Source organism: Pseudorca crassidens, chromosome 1 (assembly GCF_039906515.1).
Source record: "Pseudorca crassidens isolate mPseCra1 chromosome 1, mPseCra1.hap1, whole genome shotgun sequence".
Taxonomy (NCBI): Eukaryota; Metazoa; Chordata; class Mammalia; order Artiodactyla; family Delphinidae; genus Pseudorca; species Pseudorca crassidens.
Window position 1 is genome coordinate 140,631,352 of NC_090296.1, and position 21,151 is coordinate 140,652,502.

The following is a 21,151-nucleotide window of genomic DNA, read 5'->3' on the forward strand; positions in this document are numbered from 1 at the left end:
TTGAGAAATAATATTTTTTTACGAGAAGAGAGTATAAAAGAAAGTAAAAACATGGAGATTCTGAAATGGGGGATATATTTATTTACTTGTGAATGAGTGGGGACATTTATTCTGTGTCTGCTAGATACTTGTTAAAATACTAGTACTTAAGGGGATTAAATAGTAACCCTAATCTGTGTAAGGCAGTTGAAGTGGTGCTGGTTTACAGTGAGCACTTGATGAAAGAGCCGTTATTAAATTATTTCAGGCACTTCAAATATATGGATATCCTAACACAGCTTCTACCCTTGTGGAGTTTACAATCTAGTGGTTCCCCAGAAGGACTCGAGGTGGCTCCTAAAAGAGTCACACAGCTGGTGACAACTGAAGCTGGTGTTCTGAGTCATGCGACTTCAAGGCCAGTGACCTTGCCTCCCAAAGTGATGCCTCCCGTTCTGTATTTGCATCTTCCCTCCTAATCTTGGTGTAGTTGACAGTGTCCCCACTGGCCAGCTTTGAATATCTCTTTTCGTGGTCTCACGGTTTGTTGTATCCTGGGCCAGGAATGAGATCTGAGCAGGTGTGGTTCAACTTGACGAGTTGGGTTCCCCTCCTGAGGCATTGCCCGGACACATGCCCATTACACAGACAGGGGAGGGATTGGAGAGACCTTGACCTACGTGCAGTGAGTGAGGCATAGTGTGTTAGATAAGGTAAGGAGGCCTTTCCCCTGAGGAAGGAGCCCAGGTGTCTCCTCAGGAAAGCAAGGCAGGGCTTGTTTCATGCTGTCCTCTCTTGGGCCAGCACCAGTCAGGTGAGAGGAGGATGTGACAGGTAAAGGGAGCAGCATGGCCAGGTAGTGAGTGAGACATGTAGTGAGAGTGAGGCTTCAGCCTCTTGGCATCCTCCTGGTTTGGTATGATTGTGGTGAGTGTGTGGGGAGAGGCTCCGAGAGGGAGGGGAGGCTGGGGAGGTTAGCAAGGGCCAGGCTGTGGGGGCCTTGTCTGCCGCTGGTGGGAGGGACACACTCCCGAGTTAGGATGTTATCCTGTTGACCGTCCGTGAGTTTCAGGGGAGTAACTTGATCAGATTGTATTTAGGAGACTCTTCTGTGGCCCCCTACTGTGTGAAGGGCTAGCCTGGAAGCCTGGAGACCCAATTTCATAGATGACTTGAGAGGAAAACCAAAAGAAGTGACCAGGGAATATCCAAGGAAGCTAGGTGGATAAGTATGGGAGATGGGTGGAACAGAAGTCAAGCTGATAGATTTTAATTATAGAATGTCCCCACTTGAATCATCTGCTCTCCGGGAGGGCAGAGAAGGAAGAGAGGACTATTCTGTCAGGAATTAATAAAAATCCTTATGGTCTCTGCATTTTAACCAAATATCTGGTCCTTTTAGCAGAGGGGGACTGTCTCTTGAAGTGTTGACCTAATTACTCTAGCAGTTCCAGAGAGCTGTGTAACATTTGTGAGAGGGTGAGGCTGCTTTTTAAAGCCACCAGCTAACTCCCTTCAACCAATTTAGCTTTGCTTATTAACAAGAATAGATTGAGAGGCAGGGTTGTACATTGAAACAAAAAGCTCATACTCTTAGAATTCTAAAAAACTCTTTATTTTTAAGCAACACTTTCCATTAAGGGGACCATACATTAAATGATTTCCAAACTTTCTGTAATTTTGATTCCTTTTCCAGCTGAAGTTTCAAAATTCTTCCCTGTTACAGAGAATAGTTCCTAAAACCATTCCATACAGAGCACTCTACAGACTCATTGAGCGCCATCTGCTGGTTTTATTTTAATGGACCAAATAGGTGGTGCTTGGAAATCTTTAAGTATTTGTGTATATTTTAGTGTTGAAAATTATGAGGCTAGAAGACAGTATGAACTTTGATCATAATTAGTAGTAGTATTTAAAATAATGGTTTTGCATTGAGAAGGGGAATGCTCTTTGGCTGGAATATAGACATATTTGATTAAAAGTGAACGCAGGTTATAGGGATTTCACTGACCCATATCTGTATCTGGCAAAAGATAAGCCTGGTTGAAATAAAAACTAACTTCAAATGTCAAATAAAATGGTTACTTGTTTTCTAACATTAAAATCAACCAAAATCTGCTTATATGGAATGAATTTAGTTTATGCCCCAAATTAATAAATTTCACAGTTGACTTTGTTCATGTTACTTGAGGTGCTTTGAGACATCTTTCAAGGAAAGTGTTATGAAAAGGGCTTTGCTGGCCAGTCTGGAGAGTGGCCTTTCTTCTGAGGGGAGTGGAAGCGTATCTGAATATTTTTCCACTTAAGAGAGAGATGGGTAGAGTCCCTAGGGTAAAAAAACAGGGACGATGCTGTTTTGTTCTCTTCTCATCACTGGCCCCTTTGAGCCTTAGTTATATTTTACGTGACTGTTTAAGGACCACTGAGCTAAAAATTTGGCATAGCCAGAGCGTTAGATTTACGGTCTTTTAATTTCTCATCTCGTCATCTTAAGTGTTTAAATGGGTTGAGGAGAGAGACGCAGATTGTTCACAGGAAGAAAGTCCAGTTAGGAATCCATTCATTCATTCATCCAACATTTATTGAGCACTTAAAACAACCAGCTATACTTTTAGGCCATGATATTGCATTGAGTAAAGCAAATGTGCTCCCTGACCTCGTGAAGCTTACATGATAGTTGGGAGGAGAAGAGGGAATCAGGGCAATATGTAAATAAATATATACTCTTAGAATTTTGTGTATGTAAAATATACACTGAGTGTGTATATATAAACTCATGTACACACATAAATGTAAATATATGCGTCAGAGAGTAAAAATTGCTATGGGGAAAAAACACAGGGCAAGCTAAGGAGAGTTGGGGCCGGGGAGTTCCATATTTCATTTAGGATGGTCAGGGAAGACCTCACTGATAAGGGGACATTTGAAGAATAATCATTAATGTTATATAAAAGTTTATGATTTTCTTATTTGATCTTTCAACAATGTGTAGAAAGTACACGGGGGAAGTAATGTTGTTAAGCCTTCCATGGCTCCCCTTGCACTAGTATAAAGACCGGAATCCTTGGCATTTCTTTGTGAACCCGTTTCCAGCTTATTGTTCTCTGTGCTCAAGCCATAGCGTGTTACTCCTCAAACGGGCCATGGTTGTTCAAAGTGTGTAGGCGTGGACTAGGCAGACAAAGGATGAAGTCTTTCCAAGGAGAGGGAACGACAGTGATTCTTTTAAAACATGAATCAGATTATGTCACTCTTTTCAGAACCTTCCAGTGGCTTAGCATCACACTTGGGAAAAAATCCAAACTCCATCCTCATCACCTATCCAGTGTTATTCACTTGCTCTTCCAGGCTGACCTTTGTTCTGTATACATGCCAAGTTTATACTTGTCTTCCAGTTGCTGTTCTCTCGGCCTCGAACACTTGTAACTTGCTTCTTCATTCAGGTTTCTGCTCAAATGTGAATTAGCCCGTAGTAGCCTTTCCTCACCAGCCTACCTGAAGCAGCCTCTCACGCCCACTTCAGACACACCTTAATCCCTCACGCTGTCTTATTCTTTTTAATAGAACTTTCCCCCTGATGTTATTTTTTATAATTTGGTTGTCTTTCCTGCTAAAACATAAGCTCTATGAGGCCAGAAGCCTTGTCTCTTTCATGTTTATTCCCTAATTCTTAGCAGTGTTTGACACGTTTGATGATCAATAAATATTGTAATGAATAAACCCATTTTGCTGACAAACAAAATGAGTTTCAAGTGGTTATTTATCAGGTCTATAAAACAACCAACTATACTTAGCTATTAAGTGATTCTGACCTTACTCCCGTGTCAGTGTTTTTTCCTACTTCACTACCCTTTGTGGTGGCAGATACTCTGTTAGTGAGTAACATGTTACGTTGAAGAAATAGTGGATGCTAAATAATATTGACTTGTGTATGTGTGGGCACATTTGTGCACGCACATACACACACACACACATACACACCTGTGTGTGTGTGCTAGTGCTTTGTGATGGTGTTAGTTGCCCAGAAAATGGAAGCCACTGTGAGAACCATACAAGTTACTTTGGGGAAATATTAAAAAGCCAACAGAACCGAACAGCCCTATCCAGTGATTTGGGTTTGGGATTTTTTTTTTTCTTTCTGGTAAGTCTTCTGTTTTTAGCCTGATGGCAACAACATCATGATTTATGTTAGTTCTCATCTTAAAGGCACTCAGGGTACTACTTTGCCATGACTGTGCCTTAAAAACTCGCCTATTATTTCCCTACCTAGAACACTCCAGTAAATTAGGCGGCACAAATGTAACTCTTGTGTCCTTCTGTAATTAAAGTTTGTGGTAATTCTCCTTTTGAATGAATCCCAGTGTAAAGAAGGCCAAGGAACTGCAGTTTGGGGTGCTCACAAAGATAGAAATACAAGATTGCTATTTCTTTGAGGTTTGCTAATATTATATATATATTTTTTTTCTTTTTTTTAAGCTTCATTACATCCAGTGTTTAAAACCCCTCTGATCTGGCAGCTGTTTCCTGAATGATTTTTGGATTCATTTAGTTTGTAGCCTCTTTCACCTCCTCCCACACCCCTGTCCACTCACTGCAACCACCATCTCTTTCAGAGGGAGTTCTTGTTCCTCTGGCTCCTTCCAGTGGCCTGTGTTTGAGATGACCCTGTGGGAAGCCTCCCTCCCCTGACTTTTGCTCAGTCTTGTGTCCAGTGCTTCCTCTAATTCCTACAGTACCTGAACCTTGCTTTTCCAGCAAAATTATTGTGGCTGAATTACTGCTTTATGTGTCTCTTTCTCCCTTGAAAAACTATGAACTCCAAGAGAGCAGAAATTGTCTTGTCTTCATATGCTCGGTATCTACTGTAGTATCCTACCCAAATGCTCAACCAATCTTTAGTTAAGTGAAGGAGGTGATAAGCAAGACAAACTTAGTGTTTGGCTTATTTGTAGCATTTTATGTTTTGTTTTTTAAAAGGATGAAATGTTTTTGGTTCAGCCCAGCAAACACTGAGCCCTTGCTGTACGTCAGGCCCTTTGAAGAGATGTTGAGTGTACATAGATCAACTAGATAGTCAAAGATGAACTACGTAGTCTCTTCCCCACCTTCACTGTAAATGGCTAAGCTTTCAGAAGGTATCTTTCTGCCTGCGATGATCTGTCCTGAGCCATGAGCAGCACTGGGCACAGCCATTTCTCCCCAGAGGCCTTCCTAGTATACCCCACAAGGCAGAGTTTGGGCACCCATCTCCTCCTCTGCACCTAGAGACGCTGGGTGTTTATGCTAATTATAGCACTTACCCGGTGGCATTCTGTCTATATGCATGTCTGTGTAGTCCTCTGGAGGGCAGGCAACAGGAAGTATTTATAATTCTAGTACCAGTTCATAGCAGAGACAAACTATATTAAATAGAGGCACTTCGTGCTTGTCTAGCATGAATGGATGAATAACTTAAGGCCTTGCTAATGGGAACAGAACAGAAAGGAAGGTAAAGAACACATTAATATTGGGCTATTAAATATCTTTCAACTATTTAACTTATCTACTTGATGGATGGACTAAAATAAAAATTTTATACTAGCAGTAAAAATTATGAAATAATAAAGTAAAATAAACTAAAGGAAGTGTTTAAAGTAATAAAATATTTTCAAATATTTTAAGGCTCATTTACATATAACATTAGTGTTTAGTATAATATTCATATTTTCAAAATAGCCCCAATACTAATGGTTAGCAGTCCTATTATATGTGATAGCAATAAGTCATTGGAAAATCCTTTAACTTTAATTAATTCAGTCCAGCTTTCTACCTGATTAGTAAGATCAACAATTATATTTTGCCTATATCATATCATCCCCAAAGACTTTTTGTAGTTACTGAGGGTATTGTTAACAAGATGGTTAAAATAAAGAGGAATTTGAAATATTTTAGATGGTGGGAAATTAACTGCATCATGAATCTAGGAAATGATGTTTATTTTAGTTATGAGCTCTCTGGAATACTCAAAATGAGAAAATCTAAGTATTTTAAGTTTTTGGCTAAAGAGGGCTCAATTGTGGCTGCCATTAGCAAAGGGAAATATGGTAAGTCTCATAATCTTTCTTGATGGCATTTGAGTTTGAGTTCCTTTTGGGTCCAAAGTATCCTATTTCTGGGGTTGAGGCATGGGAATACGTAGATGAATAGTATGTTGTGAAAAGACCCATTTAAGGCTGGAGAAAAATGAAACAGTTCTGTAGTTTGCTGCTTTTCTGGATCTCTCCCTTGTGTGTTCTGAGGATTGCTTAAAAATCATTCCTTTTAAAACTGCAAGTCCTCTAATCCTTGCCTCTTTTAGCATCACTGATCCTCTGTTCCCTGATTTCTCCTTTTATCTGGCTGGCCTTTCCCTGCTTGGTTTGTTTCTCCCTGCCCTCCCCTGAAGGAACCCGGGGTCTGGTCCTTGGCTCTCTTACCGTGGAGACTTCATTGATGGTCAGGGCTTCTTAGTGCAGGTTGACTTTCAGATCTGCCTCACCAGCCCAGACCTTTTCTGACAGCCTGTCCTGCTAACTACCTCTTGGATGTATAATATCTACAATTTCCCATCCTGTTGGTAGATGAAACTTGACATTTAGAGCTTATTATTCTCTTTCTCACAAATCATTCCCATACCCCCTCCCTTTTTTCCTTAGAGAGATACTCCCTTTTCTGTTAATGTTGCTTAATGTTTACTCTCTTCCTATCTTTGTTCAGCCCCCATTGTCAGTTATCATATTTCATCAAATTATTTTCAACCACATGCCTTTCTCACATTTATTTCTTTTTAGATCATCTTGGTACTATAGCAGTTTAAGCCCATTTTGCTTCCTCACACTATGTTTTTGTAATATTTTCCCCAGATGGTTTCCTTGCCTCTAGTCTCTTTTTCCTTCTTAGGATACTGCTGTGAGATAAACCTTTCTAGAACATTTGCTGCTTTTAGCATGTCACCCTCCACTCCTTGACCTCCAATTTTCTCCCAGTACATACCACACAAGGCTGTGTTTTTTTTCTTGCCTACACACAGGTTCAAGTATGAATCTTTTGGCTTGCCATTAATATGCTACGTAAACTGATCTCTGCTACCTTTGTTCGTTCATATAGTTATTGAAAAGCTTCCTGTTGCTACATAGGCATTGTGTGAAGTGCCCCAAAAGACACAGTTCTTGCTTTCCATAAGCCTCAGATTGTGATGATAAGTATGTACGATGTAGTGGGCTGAGTGTACACTTAAACACACTCTGGCTCTGTCACACATCCTTGGGTCCAAGCAGCCAGTGTGCCTAGGTTTGAGTTTACCCCAAATGTAAGCGTGTCTCCTGCCTGCTCTCTCCTTCAGCACCTCCGGATACTTCTGTGTCCCTTGTTTTCGGCACCCTCTTCCTTCTTCCTACCTAATACGGGACGTGTCCACAGCCTCTCTTTCTCTTTTATGACCGGGACCATTTTGAAGAATACAGTACCCCTGTTCTACCTATAGACCTTTTGGTGTCTGTCACTTGCTGGCTATTGAACATGTGTTTCTTCTACTGATAATTGCCTCTTTGCACATTTCTCCTTTCTGCCACTTAACTCTGTCTCCTGCACTTAACCTTAGTGTCAGAATTGTGGAACGAATAGACTTTGGAATCCTACTTGGATTTGAATCCCAGCTTTAGCCCTTTCTAGCTTTGTTCTTAGACAAGACATTAAAAATCTTCTGGGTTAACAGTTTTCTCATCTCCAAAGCAGGGGTAAAGATACTCACCCTGCAGTGTTTGCAAAGCAGCTGGTTCTGCCTCCGACCTGCAGAAAATGGTTGTAGTGAGCTTGTGTCCCTTTCTCCTGTCACCAATCTCCTGTCGTGTTTATTGTTTATAGAATACTAATTTGTGATTAAAATGGTTGCTGCGTTGTATTAGTTATTTTTCCTCTATTGTTGGGTAAGAGACAGTTGTACAGGGGTGAGGACAGGCTCCATGCTCCCAGCCTGGGATGGAGTGCCAACGGAACTTTATAAGCAAAGTTTGCTGTTGGTGTAGAGCTTTGTCCACACCTGTGATGATAGAGCATAACATGTCCCCAGTCCGTAAGTCCTTTAAAGCCTTTTGAATTAAACATTTTTTTCCTTATCTTTATGTTCTTAAAACTTTATGTGTGGAAATAATTTCAAATTTATAAAAAGTGGTAAAAAACAGTACAAAGAATACCCAGATATTAGTTACTCAGGATTACACCTGTTAACATTTTACCCCATTTGATTTATCATTTGCACTCTCTAGCTAAAAACCTAGATACATCTACAGTGTTTCCTTTACTATCTGTCAGTAAGGTGCGTATATCCTGGCCTTTTATCCCTGAAGTGCTTCAGTCTGAATTTTCTAAGACTGGAGCTGCTCTCTTATAAATCACAGTAGGGTTAATTACTGGTTTTTAGTTGTCATGCCTCTTTTAGCCTTCTTTAATATGGGACATGTCCACAGCCTCTCTTTATCTTTTATGGCCTTGACCATTTTGAAGAACACAGTACCCCTCTCCTTTTTAATCGAACATTTCTCATTTTTTATTTGTCTCGTGCTTCCTTGTGGTTAGATTGAGGTTTTGTGTTCCTGGTCAGAGTAATGCATAGGTAATTTTATGTCCTTCTCAGGGTATCACATATGGAGGCACACAGTATTCATTTATCTCTACTGAGGATGTTTATTTTGATTATCTGGTCAAGGTTTTGGTAGATTTATTCCCTGAATAAATACTGCTTTTTTTCTTCCTTGTAACTTGTTAGAAGTCTGGGGGGAGACAATGTTTAAGACAGTATACATATCTTGTTAACTCATCAGAATTTCCCCCTAAGTTGAGCATTCATTGAAAATTTTTGCTGGAATCAATTTCTACCATTATGATTGCAAAATGATAGTTTTACTACTTCAGCACTTTTCCCACTTGGACTGTCAGGCTTCATCATTCCACCATACATAAGAGTTCTCGCTTTTCTTCTTTCTGTCTATTGTTAATATAGATTCATGACGTCCTTTTTTTATTGTTTATAATTCATTACTGTTCTTAATTGACAATTTGGTCTAAAATTGGTCCCAGATTTGGCCAGAGGAAGCTACGTCAATGTGCAGCATGGCAGCATGTCCCCATCCTTTTTTTTCTTTCTGTCAAAACAAGATGTTCCCTTATTTTCTGTCAATTTCCTTATTTTCTATCAAAACAAGATGTTTCAGTCTCATCTTGTACATACCCTGACCTAGACCTGGAAACAGCCATTTCTTTGAGCAGCCTTGGTTCGTTTTAGTGGAGAATGCTATCAGTGACCAAGATCTGAGCATTAGGTATGCTCATTGCTACTGGGTGTCCCTCTGTGGTGTGAGGCTTTAATGAAATTAAAAACTAGCTGCCCTGCGTTTCCAGAGGATAGACTTTGCATTTCAGACAGTGGAAAAGCTGTAGCTGACTGTCAATCTTTGGTTGCTTTAGGAAATGATTATGCAAAATGATATGTCAGTTGCCAGTACTCTTGTATTTAAAGGGGAGAATGAAGCTAATTGCATGGATGCATATAGTATCTGAATTATACAAGGACTCACTTTGGAGTTATTCTTTTGGTACTATAATATTTACCACCTCATGGAAAGATAATACTTTGGAGTAATGCTCAGTATTTACTTAATATTACTTACTTTCTTTGTTTCACTTTTCCCTTATGATTGTTGGGTATAAATCTTGTCATTTTGGCAAACTGGGAAATTGATTTGGGAAGACCTATAAGCCTCCTTTAAGATTCTTGAATAAAAACTAGTTATTGTTATAACTTCATCATTCTGGGATCCTGCAAGAATATCTGTACTAAATATTTATGTCTGCAAGATATAAAAATTAGCCTCAGAAATGTAACTTAATTTTGCACCTTTTAACTTTGAATATCTGATCATATAAATTATTTGAAAATTTTTTTCTTGGAAACTTCTTATTTTAAAATAATTTCAAATTTACAGAAAAGTTAGAAATCCCATATACCCTAAACCCAGATTCACCAACTGTTAACATTCTGCCTCATTTGCTTAATCATTATCTCTCATTTTTTACCCTGAATCATTTGAGAGTAACTTGTAGACGTGCTCCTTTACCCCAAATACTTCATTGTGTATTTCTTAAGAACAAGGATATTCTCTTACACAACCACAGCACAGCTACCAAAACCAGGAAAATTTTAACATTGGTACGGTGTTAAATGTTTAAACCTCATTCAAATCTGGACACTTGTCCCGTTAATGTCCTTAATAGCAATTTGTTTTTATTGTTCAGGATCCAGCCCAGGATCGTGTATCGCATTTAGTTGGAAAGTCTTTTCAGTCTCCTTAATCTGGAATAGTACTTCAGTCTTTCTTTGTTTTTCATTAGTGACATTCTGGAAGAGTACAGGCCAGTTTTTTTATGTGTGTTTGTTTTTTAATTTTTATAGAAGGCCTCTCAGTTTGGGTTTGTCTGATGTTTTCTTCTGACTAGGTTGAGGTTATGCATTTTTATTAGGAACACTAAGTGATGCTGTGTCCTCAGTGGGTGGGATCAGAAGACATGTGATGTTAGTTCATTTCATTATTTGTGTTGTTAACTTTTTTGATCACCTGATTCATATGGTGTGTGCCAGGTTTCTATCTTTCCCTTTGTAATTTATAAGTGAGCAGATTATTTTTAAAAGTAAGTTTTTTATTTTTAAAATAATCCATCTTTATTTTTAAAAATTGGAAAACCAAAGCACAAAGTAAATTAAAATTGGCCTCAATTACTACCTAGGAATAACTACTATTAAAGTTTTGGCGTCTCCTTTTCTTTCTTTTCCAATATGTGTTTTGAGCACCTGCTACTTATTATTCTAGACAAAGGGAATATCTCAGTAAAACATGTTCTCATGGGGCTTACATTCTGGTAAATAATAGCTATCATTTATTTTTTTTTATTGAGATATAATTAACATATAACATTGTATGAGTTTGAGGTATACAACATAATGATTTGATATATTGCAAAATGATTACCACAGTAAGTTTAGTTAACATCCATCACATACAGTTACAGATTTTTTTCTTGTGATGAGAACATTTAATATTTATTCTCTTAGCAACTTTCACATGAACAATACAGTATTGTTAACTAGTTAACTGTAGTCATCATGCTGTACAGTACATTATAACTATCATTTATTGAACATTTATTATGTGCCAGTGCACTGCTGTAGGTGCTTTGCTTTTATCAATCATTTAATTCTTAAAACAACCTTATGAGGTAGGTGTGATTGTTGCTCTCTTATGGCAGAGAATTTAGTATACCCCATGTTAAACAGCTACAAAGTGATGTGCCATACTGTGATTCAGGCACAGACCATCCTCTTAACTACTGTGGTGTGGTAACAAGTTATAAGCCAAGTCTGAAAGTTAGAAAACAAATTAAGGTGGTGATTCTGTTCAACTCTTGGGAACAGAGCCATGGCAGCATTGTTGTCTATACCTGAGATGCTTTGTACTTGCCTAGGGTTTTCTCTTACTCCTCCACTCTTACTCCGTGTAAGCAGTGAGCTCTCTTGATTGGGCCTCCCTAAGAAAATTCTCTTACTTTCCCCCTCTTCCCTTCTACTGACCTGTTCTCAATGATGTGATGGTTAAAAAGAAAAAAACAAACCAAACCCTGATTTGTAGCATTTGCCAATTTCAGTGGTGTAAATATACCCATAATCGTTGACTTCAAGGTATCAGTGCTACATCACTGAACACAGAATTGGCAAGAGGTGTGTTGGGAAAAGATGTGCAGTAGCACATCATTATAACAGATACAACAGATGTAAACCTCAAGAGCGTAGATAATAGTAAGATGTGGCAAAAGATTAAAATGTGATGTTTCGAGTATTTATTACATCTCTTTTTAATTTATTTAATTGTAAGCTTATATCATTTACTTTTTATTTATTTTTTTTTTGCGGTATGCGGGCCTCTCACTGTTGTGGCCTCTCCTGTTGCGGAGCACAGGCTTCGGACGCGCAGGCTTAGTGGCCGTGGCTCACGGGCCCAGCCGCTCCGCGGCATGTGGGATCTTCCCGGACCAGGGCACGAACCCGTGTCCCCTGCATCGGCAGGCAGACTCTCAACCACTGCGCCACCAGGGAAGCCCTCATTTACTTTTTAATAATGGCCGTGTTTAACACCTGGCTTGTAGAAATCCTGAAAATATGATGCGCTCTCGCAAGCCTGTACAGGCCCGCTCCAGCATGCCACTGCAGTTATCTTGCTGCTGACTTCCCGCCTTCAGGAGCCTCATGACTGACACTGTCTTGCTATCTAAGAGATCAGTGCTATCCCTTCTTCTATCATTCCTCCCACAAAACTCCCTATCTCATTCCTCTAATCTCCACCTAACATCTTCCCTGTTTCCAAGGCCTTGTTTGCCCCACACTGTAAGTCACTCTCTCCCATCCCTCAGATGCTTTTCTCTTCCCGATTTCATTTTTTTCCCCCAATCAAGTTACTGTCCCCAGTTAAAGGAAGGCCCCAGACACAACTAATATCTTGGGGCATGGAGAGTCTCTCAGCAAGATGGTAGGTCTAATGTAGAGAGAGAATCCTTGATCTAGAAAAGGATGATCTATTCTTAGATTTCCAGGTTAGAAATCTTAGTGGAAATAATATATATTTTTTTACTTATTAATAAGTACATAAAGGTGATTTCAGTACTATTAATACAGTCCCCAAGATAGAGACTTATATACAAGTCCAAAAGTATAATTCTAAATAGTGTCTGAAGTCAGTGATAATTCTGTTGTACCGACTGTGCTATTCCTGTGTTAGGGTGCTTTGGAGCTTTCGAGTTCAGCAGTCCTAGTAAGTTACAGCTTATTTGTAGTTCTTTCTGACTTCTTACAACAGATTGGAACCCCTGCTGTATACAGGGCGCTACACAGAGTACTGGGGAAAAATAAGAAAGAGACAGGGCTATAGGAAATACTTCGAATTTGGTCTTCAGAATCAACCTGCTGGAGCATTTCTGTTACTAGACTTGATCCCAAGTTTGACTTCATGATTTTTGGTTTTTATTATTTAGTGAAACACTACCTGCTGCTCCTTTCTGCTGCTGGCCATTAAGTTGTGGCCACAGGGAGCCATGGTTCTCTAATAGGCTTTATTACTGCTAAAGTGGAAAGGAAAAAAATGTTTTAAGTAATGGGAATTCTCTCCCCTATTTAATGTTAAAATGGCCTGGCTTTCTCTAAATTGGATTTTCCATAATGCATCATTAAGGTTTACAGAGTACTAAACCTCAGTGCTTTAAAATCTTTTGTTTATGGTTACCACATGAATTATATAATGTTTATGATTGGGAGAATGGTAATTAGGACTGTATTTCATAGAATAAATTTAATTTAGCCAGTGACCTCAATTTTTAAAAATGTATAAAATTGCTAGAAGAATATTTGCAAATAAAGGACGAAGATGTCTTAACTTCTAAATAGTTGCAGAGTCACGGACAGAGTTACTGGCACAAGATTTATGTCTGATTCCGTGGGCTTAAGGGAGGGGTGGATAAAGAAGAGTAGCGATTCCAGATGGTCAGGAAACACAAATTGTTGGAAAAGCGCCCCTCCCATCCTCATAGATTAAGAATATTATCCCAGGCTGAGTGGTGAATATGCTTCAAGAATTCTCACATATTAGCTGTAAGAAGAGAAGGTATTATCTCCATTTATATAGTCAAGGAACCTGAGACTTAGAGGATTTAAGTAAAGTCTTTGTAGATGGAATTTAAACCCAGATTTGTCTGGAGCCCAAGCTCTTTGCACTCTACCACTTCCAGGCCAGCTCTGTTAGAGGCTCACCATGTTTGATGGAGAATGGGTGGACTTGGCAGTGATTCTGTGGGATGTAGAGTTTAGAGAGTTATTGCTGCAAATGGAACACAGAGGTTAAGGGGCATTCTGAGTATAAGGATGTAACTGTTTAATATACTTCCTCCATCCTCTCTGCCTTATTTTTAGATTTTCCTGGAATTTTTACAGAGCTTTTTTAGGGAGCTATTTTACATTCTTTAAAAAATTTTTTTCCAAGTGAATGTACCATTATCTTGTTGGTTTACTTATTTGTCTAACCATCTCCACTAAAATGTAAGCTTCAAGAGGACAGAGATCTTATTTTCAGATTGTTTTGTATTCTCAATGCCTAGAATACTTCCTGGCACATAGGGGCTCAATCAGTGTTTATATTTGTATAAACTCACTAGAATGGGCACAGTTTAGATGATACATTTGATTTCCCCTTAAATTAGATGTTTTCTAAAGATAAGCTCCCAAGAGGAACCTTACTAATGCAAACTTGCTCTCTCTTCCCTTTTCCTAGGGCGATTGTGTTGTTACTGTACTGCTCTCTGAAGAGGACAAAGTTGAGGATGATGTAGTGTTTTACTTGGTATTTTCGGGTTCCACCCTCCATCACTGTACAAGTACTCGGAAGGTCAGTTCTGATACGCTGGAGACCATTGCTCCTGGTAAGTATTTGAGTGGAATCTTTACTAGCCTTTATTTATTCTGTGTTCTGGTATAGAGTAATCAGGGTGATAGAACTATTGTTAGATCTTTGTTTTAAATACACTTTAAAGTATTTTATTTCTTGCTTGTTGCACAAAAATCTGAGCCTAACTAGAAATAATTGAAATAAAATGGTGTCATAAATTGAAAGACAGTAATTAAGATCAGCAAAAATATTAATTTATTGGAATGTGGAAGAAAACTAAAACACATTTGAAAGATAAAAGTTCATGTGGTTACTATGGTGTGACTGCATATTTGATTCTGAATATCACTGTGGCAAAAGCAAAGGTAAAATACAATTAGTAACACATTCCTCAGTATCCCTGAGGGAAAGACTAAAAACCTTCTGTAAAAGCCAAAACTTCCCCAAATTAACAGATTATAGTTCATGGTGAAATGAATACTTAATCACTATTGCATTTATCCATTTAACAGAATTAAAAGGAAAATGTTTACTTTAAAAAATTCTTTATAAAGTCATTAAGTCATTGCTGTTTCCACCAGAAGCGGCTGATAACTTTGACTGTCTTTTGACTGACCCCAGGTATCTGAAGGTGTATTGATTCGTGTTTGGAAATGAGCTTCTTCTTTCTTTAATTGACCTTGCTTCAAAGTTAATAATTGGTTAATTTTCATCAGAATACAAAAGAGGGCACATTTAGGGGGAACCCCTAAAAATGTTGACAGTTGACAGTTGAACCCTTTGCCTTTAGAGAATAAAATGGATTTAGTTCTTATTGAAACATTTCCTGTAACCAGTGATTTTATGTAACTCTGATTCCACTTTGTTGAAATAGATGGTGTAAAAAAAGTATTAGTTTATCAAGCACTTTCAGTATCTGGTCTTGCTGGTATTAGATCAGATTGTCAGTTTTTGGTTGCTGCTGTGCTATTTTCCATACATTATCTTCATGTCTGATGCCTACCAGATCCTGGAAGTTAAACCGCATTCAAGAACTGAGATTATGACAGTTGAAAGCTGTATTTATCCTCCTACTCGACAAAAGTGATTTTGAAAATACAGGATTTAAAGATTCTTGGCAATTTCTATGTATATTCCCCCCAAACTTTTAGGGATAGGAAATTTAGCTAGGAGTTCAGCATAGGTACTGACGTTTTCCCTAAAGAGTATTAAGTATCCTTCTTTGTAACTTAAAGCTCTAGTCTTGTTTCCTGTGAAGTATATCATGTCAGAGAGGCTGATCTGGAACTTGACGTCTGCTCCAGCAGGTGCCATCCAGTGTCACCACTGCTAAACATTTCTTATGTGTGGGTGATTGTGAGAAACAGACCCTCAGCTAGGTAGAATCAGTCAGTCCCTGACTGGGCTCTTATTAGGAAGGGAATGGAGGTAATTTTTATAGACTTATTCTTTTCCTGATTTAGAGGTGCTTTAACAGTTTAAGTTTGTGTATGTGTATGTGTGTGTATGTGTTTGTGTGTGCGTATATATATAGAGAGAGAGCGAGAAAGCGTGCAAGTAGACATGAGAATGTTTGAGGAAGGCCGGCTATTACAAGGACATAGCCCTGTGCCCTCACTGCCGTCCTCAGTCACAGGTACCAGCAGAGTCCAGCCTCCTGGTGGAGAGGGATGTGCCTGGTGGCTCGTATACCTTCAATGACGAGGTACTTAAATTAGTGTGGACTGCAAGCAGTTACTCTCCTTGGGTTCACAGACCCACGGTACTTGGATGACAGCCAAGAGCTCTGGGTTTGTACCACATCCTTGTACACTGTCCCCAGCCTACTGTTTTGGAGCTTTAGTTCCCATTTCTTCTCTTGCCTTTGGTCTAACACTTCTTCAGTCTGTTTCAGGCCCCCCTCTTTTCCAGCCCCACCCATCTCTGGGTGTCCTTTGGTACTGACTGACTCTGAGTGCCCTAGACCTGTTGACTCCAGCCAACCAGAATGGGCATTGTATTCTGCTCTTTCCCTCTAATTTGATCTGAATCCTCAGTAATCATTCCTGACCCATTTGCTTGGGGCCTGGAATCACAGTACCTGGTTTCTCCTAATTTTTCACTAATCAGCTCTCCTCCCCTCAAATTATGATCTTAACTATTTACCATATTCTTACAACTTGTCCCCTTTGCCCCCAATTGGCCTGAATGTTCTGCTACTCACCTGAATTCAGTCAGCCTGCTGCCTGAGGCCCCTAATCACGAGAGAGGTGACAAAGGATTAGAGTCCCTAAAAGGCCCTCTTGTTCAAGCAGGCTGAACAAAGAGTAAGGCAGCATGTGAGACTGTGATACGTGCACGGGTCCCAGTGAGCCTCCCTCCTTGGTGAAGTAGAACCTCTGTTAACTGTTGAAACAAAGGAGATTCCTGAGTGGATCTTGCTGCTCTGGTCGTCACACGTGTCATTTTTCTGTTCACTTGTCTTCTTCAGCTGCTGTCCAGATTGGCCCAGTAATTGTTGTGGAGGGGTGGGTAGAGATAGGGAGACTTTCGGGGGTTAAGTTAGTTTTGAATTGCTTGTTTATATCATGGAGTTAATAGTTTCATCTAGAATTAAACTGCCTTAAATCTGCTTTGGGAGATTTCTTTGGCTTGTTCTGTACTTTCCTTGAGGTCTTTACTCAGATATCACCTTCTCAGTGAGGCCTTTCCTGTCCACCTTGTAAAAATATACAACTGCCTCCTCTCCATGCTCCCTGTTCCCCTTCCCTGCTTTACTTTTCTCCACTGCACTTATCAACTTTGGACACATTATATATATTATTTATTTTCTACTTGCCTCTACTGCAGTGTCAGCTTCCCGAGGGCAAGGATTTGTGTCTGTTATGTTCACCGGTATATGCTAAGAAGGCTTTTTCTGTGAATTCCTACCACTTGATGGGACTGAGTTTCTATCGTGTTGAAACTCATCCTGGTTCTCAGAAGCACCCTTCTAGAAAGGTTGTGCATATGTACGTGCATGTGTACACACACACACACACACACACACCCTTTCTTTTGAAAACTGCAAGTCTGGCTTCTTGAGTTGAATTCTTGGCCTGGGTCAGGGGTCTGTGTTCTCTTTCCAGAGCCACCTCTGATGATTTCAGTGCATCGGTTAGCCATATTGATAGCCTCAAATTTCCTGTCTGTGGAGGGCAGTGTCAGATTAGTCAAGATTCTTCGTGGAAAGTCTGTATTGCTTTGTGCATCCCAGTTACTGGGTAAACGTGCACGGTCTGTTTGCAGCAGCTGCGACCGGGAGGGATATACCTGCGCCCTTTCTGCTCCTGTGTGGGGCTAGCTCCTCAGGTCCTAGCCATTTTGCCGACAATGGGCAGAAAAAGGGCTTTGTGTCTTGATCTTGCTTTGAATGTCATGCTTCATCCAGATTGCTGGCTCAGATTTTTCTTTGAGTTCTTTCTCTGCGTGTTTCACTGTCAGTGTTTTGTACTATTTTAGTTTTCACTAAAACCAGATGATTGATTGACCTTCACAGACAGCTACTCCTTGATGTTAGTCTGTAACCTTTTATAATTTGGGGGGGTAGGGAGATGAGACATTTCTTAATAGTCTCCTGGAAAAAAACCTCTTTGACTTCAGATACTGAGATTACAGTCTATTTTTTTCCTTTTTTCACATTTTCTCACTCTTTTGCTTGTTTTCTGATGAGAAGCTTACAATGAATTGTGTATGTATGTTTAGTTATAAAGAAATTGTAAAGTGATCTTCTCTTACCTTAACACTACAGAAAGGCTGTAGACGTGATACAATCCTCCTTCTTTAAAAATGAAATTATGTTAAGAGTAGTAGCATCTTAGGGGACAGTTAGTTGGAGCCTTTGGAGGCTTTATCTGCCTTTAAATTGTTTGAATGTTTTAAAAGTGCACATGTTATTTTTAACATATTGAATATAGTAATTTTTTAATAAAAACATATTGAAGACTTTGGAAATAATGTCCTCTCTTTTGAAAATAAACTATCTTTGTGCTAATGAACACTAAACAAAGACAAACAAGCGTTATAATAAAATACCACATTCAAAATACCTATGAATTGGCTGGTTTAAGAATATAATTTGCTGTGAAATACATCCTGAAATGAAAATATATCTCTACAGACAAAAGGTGTTGGCGTTTGTAATAAATGAAAGTAAAATATCTCCATTCTTTTCTCTTCATATAAAACAAATCCAACCTCAAATCCCATTTTAACAAAACAGTGATTTTCCTTGAGGGATGAAGCCAACATGTTTTCTTTAAAAGACTATAGGACTGGTAAGTAATATAAAGAAATCAGAGTATCCTTGGAAGGTAATTCTTGGGAGATGCGAGGTACTGTCATGGATTCATTTTTATTACTTAAATGTGAATTTCGACCAAGCAGACAGTAATTGCAGAATGGAAAATGAGACAGGATGTTTAGTGGATGCTCATACTACTTTTGTGAAAGGCTTTGGTGCAGAATCTATCATAAAATTAAATCTTTTTTTTTTCAGCATGTCTGTTACTTACTTTTAGACTTCACAGCAAGGGATCTTGTTTGACAGGAAAACTGCAAGCATTCACTGACCCAGAATTTGACTCTGCTGTTTCGTATCTTTCTTTTCTTTCTCACTTAATCAAAGGGAAGGTACTATATGAAGTAGATTTGTTATTAAAAAGAAAGGAAAAAATACATTTACCATGATCAGAAGTCTTTTGTGGCTTAATTAAAAACCAGTGCTTACAGCCCCAGGTCTCAACAAGTAGTCCTGCAGTTAAGTTGTGTGTCTCTCAGTTCTTGTGAACCAAGACTCTGTTTCTATCAGTGGACGTCCAGAGGTTGCCAAATTGAATAACACATTTGAAAAGAAGTTCTAGGCTTTTAACTGGCACAATCAGAGAATCCTGGTGCCCTCTCTCTCTGCCAAAGTAATCAGTTATCCTAAATTACTATCCTAAAATACTCCTACTACAAGGCTGTCTCTAGACAGACATGATTTTATATCTTAAAAGGCTTAAATTACTGTCCCAGTGCTAGTCAGTATATATAGTGGCTATCCTGGAAAAACAAACTGAGGACTAGTTGAAGGGAAGTGTATCTGCTGTCTGCTGTTCTGTTGTAATTGATGCCTGTGTGGATACTTCATCACCTTGGAACTATGAACACAGCACTAGAATGGAGCACACATGTTGCACTGGGGCCAATATCCCCCCAAGGGGGTGAGAATTGGTTCTTAGCGGAGTTAAAAAAAACTTAACTCTTCATATAGAGAGCACAGATGCACATATACAAATATATGGTATATCTGTGGTATTAAAGTTTCATAGGATGGTTGTGGCAAATAGAAATGTTTAAAAAGGCTCCTTGGGGAATGACAATGAATAAAAGGTTGAAAAGCACTGCCTTAGAGTAATAAGCTGGATTATATAGCACATCACATTTTTAGTGTTAATTAGCCCCTTTCTCCCCCCAGATGTATCTTTGATACCTATCCCAAATTTGCACATCTACCATTAGACCACCGAAAACTAGCAGTAGGTACATACTTCTGCACATAATCCTATTCCTGTTAGAGTGTGGGTCTGAAGACTGAAAATTTCCTTCAACCCTGTATAGCTACTTCAAAGGGAAGAAAAAGACACCAAATTTTTAAATACTTTTGATGCCAAAATGAAGTAGTAAAAGATATAATTTTTATATTTTCCACCTTGGCTACAAATGCAGCCTTCTGGTAGGAAATGACTGAGTGGGCCTGGACTTGGTTGGCCCAGCAAGCACTTGCAGGGTTCCTTTTTGGATAGCTGGTGAAACAAAGTCCCAATTGTTTCCTTCTCCAAAGAGGAGGCCCGGATGGGATGTGTGCCACTTTTAGCCTAATAGGAAATGAAGTAATTCTTGGGTCATGCTTCAGCAGTTCTGTTTATCTGCAGCACTGTTTCGTTTCCATGGATATGGGTGCTTCATGTAGTGATAAGGAGCCTGCGGAAAAGCTCTCCAACCTCAGGAGCACACACCTCCTGATGTGTGAGCTTAAAGACGTTTGGATTAGATGCTTTTAAGAGGACCATCAGCAGTTACATTTTTGTTTCCCATCTAGGTGCTCCTGGTTGTGTGTTGTTTATTCGGATTCTTCCTCCTTCCCTTTGTTTCTTCAGTTCTGCAGTGTCAGGGGCAGCATTTGCTGTGTTGGGCTTATGCAGAAGCTCTTGATAGAGTAATAGGCATCTCTTTTCCTTGAGTCACCTGAATAGGAGGATTTTAATAGCTAATACTGATAATAAGTACCAGGTTTAGATGCCTGTTTATGCCAGGTGTCTGCTTTGTGTACAGCCATCTCTGATTTTTTTTTTTTTAAAATAACCTGGAAGGTTGGTGATGTTCCCATTTTTGTGCACAAGCGAATAGACTTCAAGGTCGAGTGACTTTTTCAGGTTGACCCAGCCTGTTTGCAGTGGAGGTGAGACTTAAACCTGGTATCTTCTGACTCTACAGCTAGTTGTCAGCATACTTCAGTACCTCTTACAATTCACTCAGTAAGGGTTCCATCTCTCCCACCCCCAAATTTACTTCATACTTCTGTTGTAATCAGCTCGGACCTGATTGTAGCATATATTCAGAAGTCAATTTTAAAAAATGGAATTGAGGTTTAGGCCATGTTCCTTAACAGTTCATCT

General features: G+C 39.2%; 1 protein-coding gene across 9 annotated transcripts in view; it reads left to right on the forward strand.

Annotated features, from left to right (window-relative positions):
• The window catches only part of AKAP13 (A-kinase anchoring protein 13), a 342,871-nt gene that overhangs the window by 117,051 nt on the left and 204,669 nt on the right, over nt 1–21,151 (forward strand). For 8 of the 9 annotated variants that reach the window (XM_067695979.1, XM_067695923.1, XM_067695933.1 and 5 more), the window contains exon 3: nt 14,361–14,508. In XM_067695979.1, coding sequence (XP_067552080.1) covers nt 14,361–14,508 — 148 coding nt within the window. Of the gene's footprint in view, nt 1–11,977; nt 12,152–14,358; nt 14,509–21,151 lie in introns of those variants that run through there. The other variant, XM_067696007.1, reaches the window with a different exon arrangement.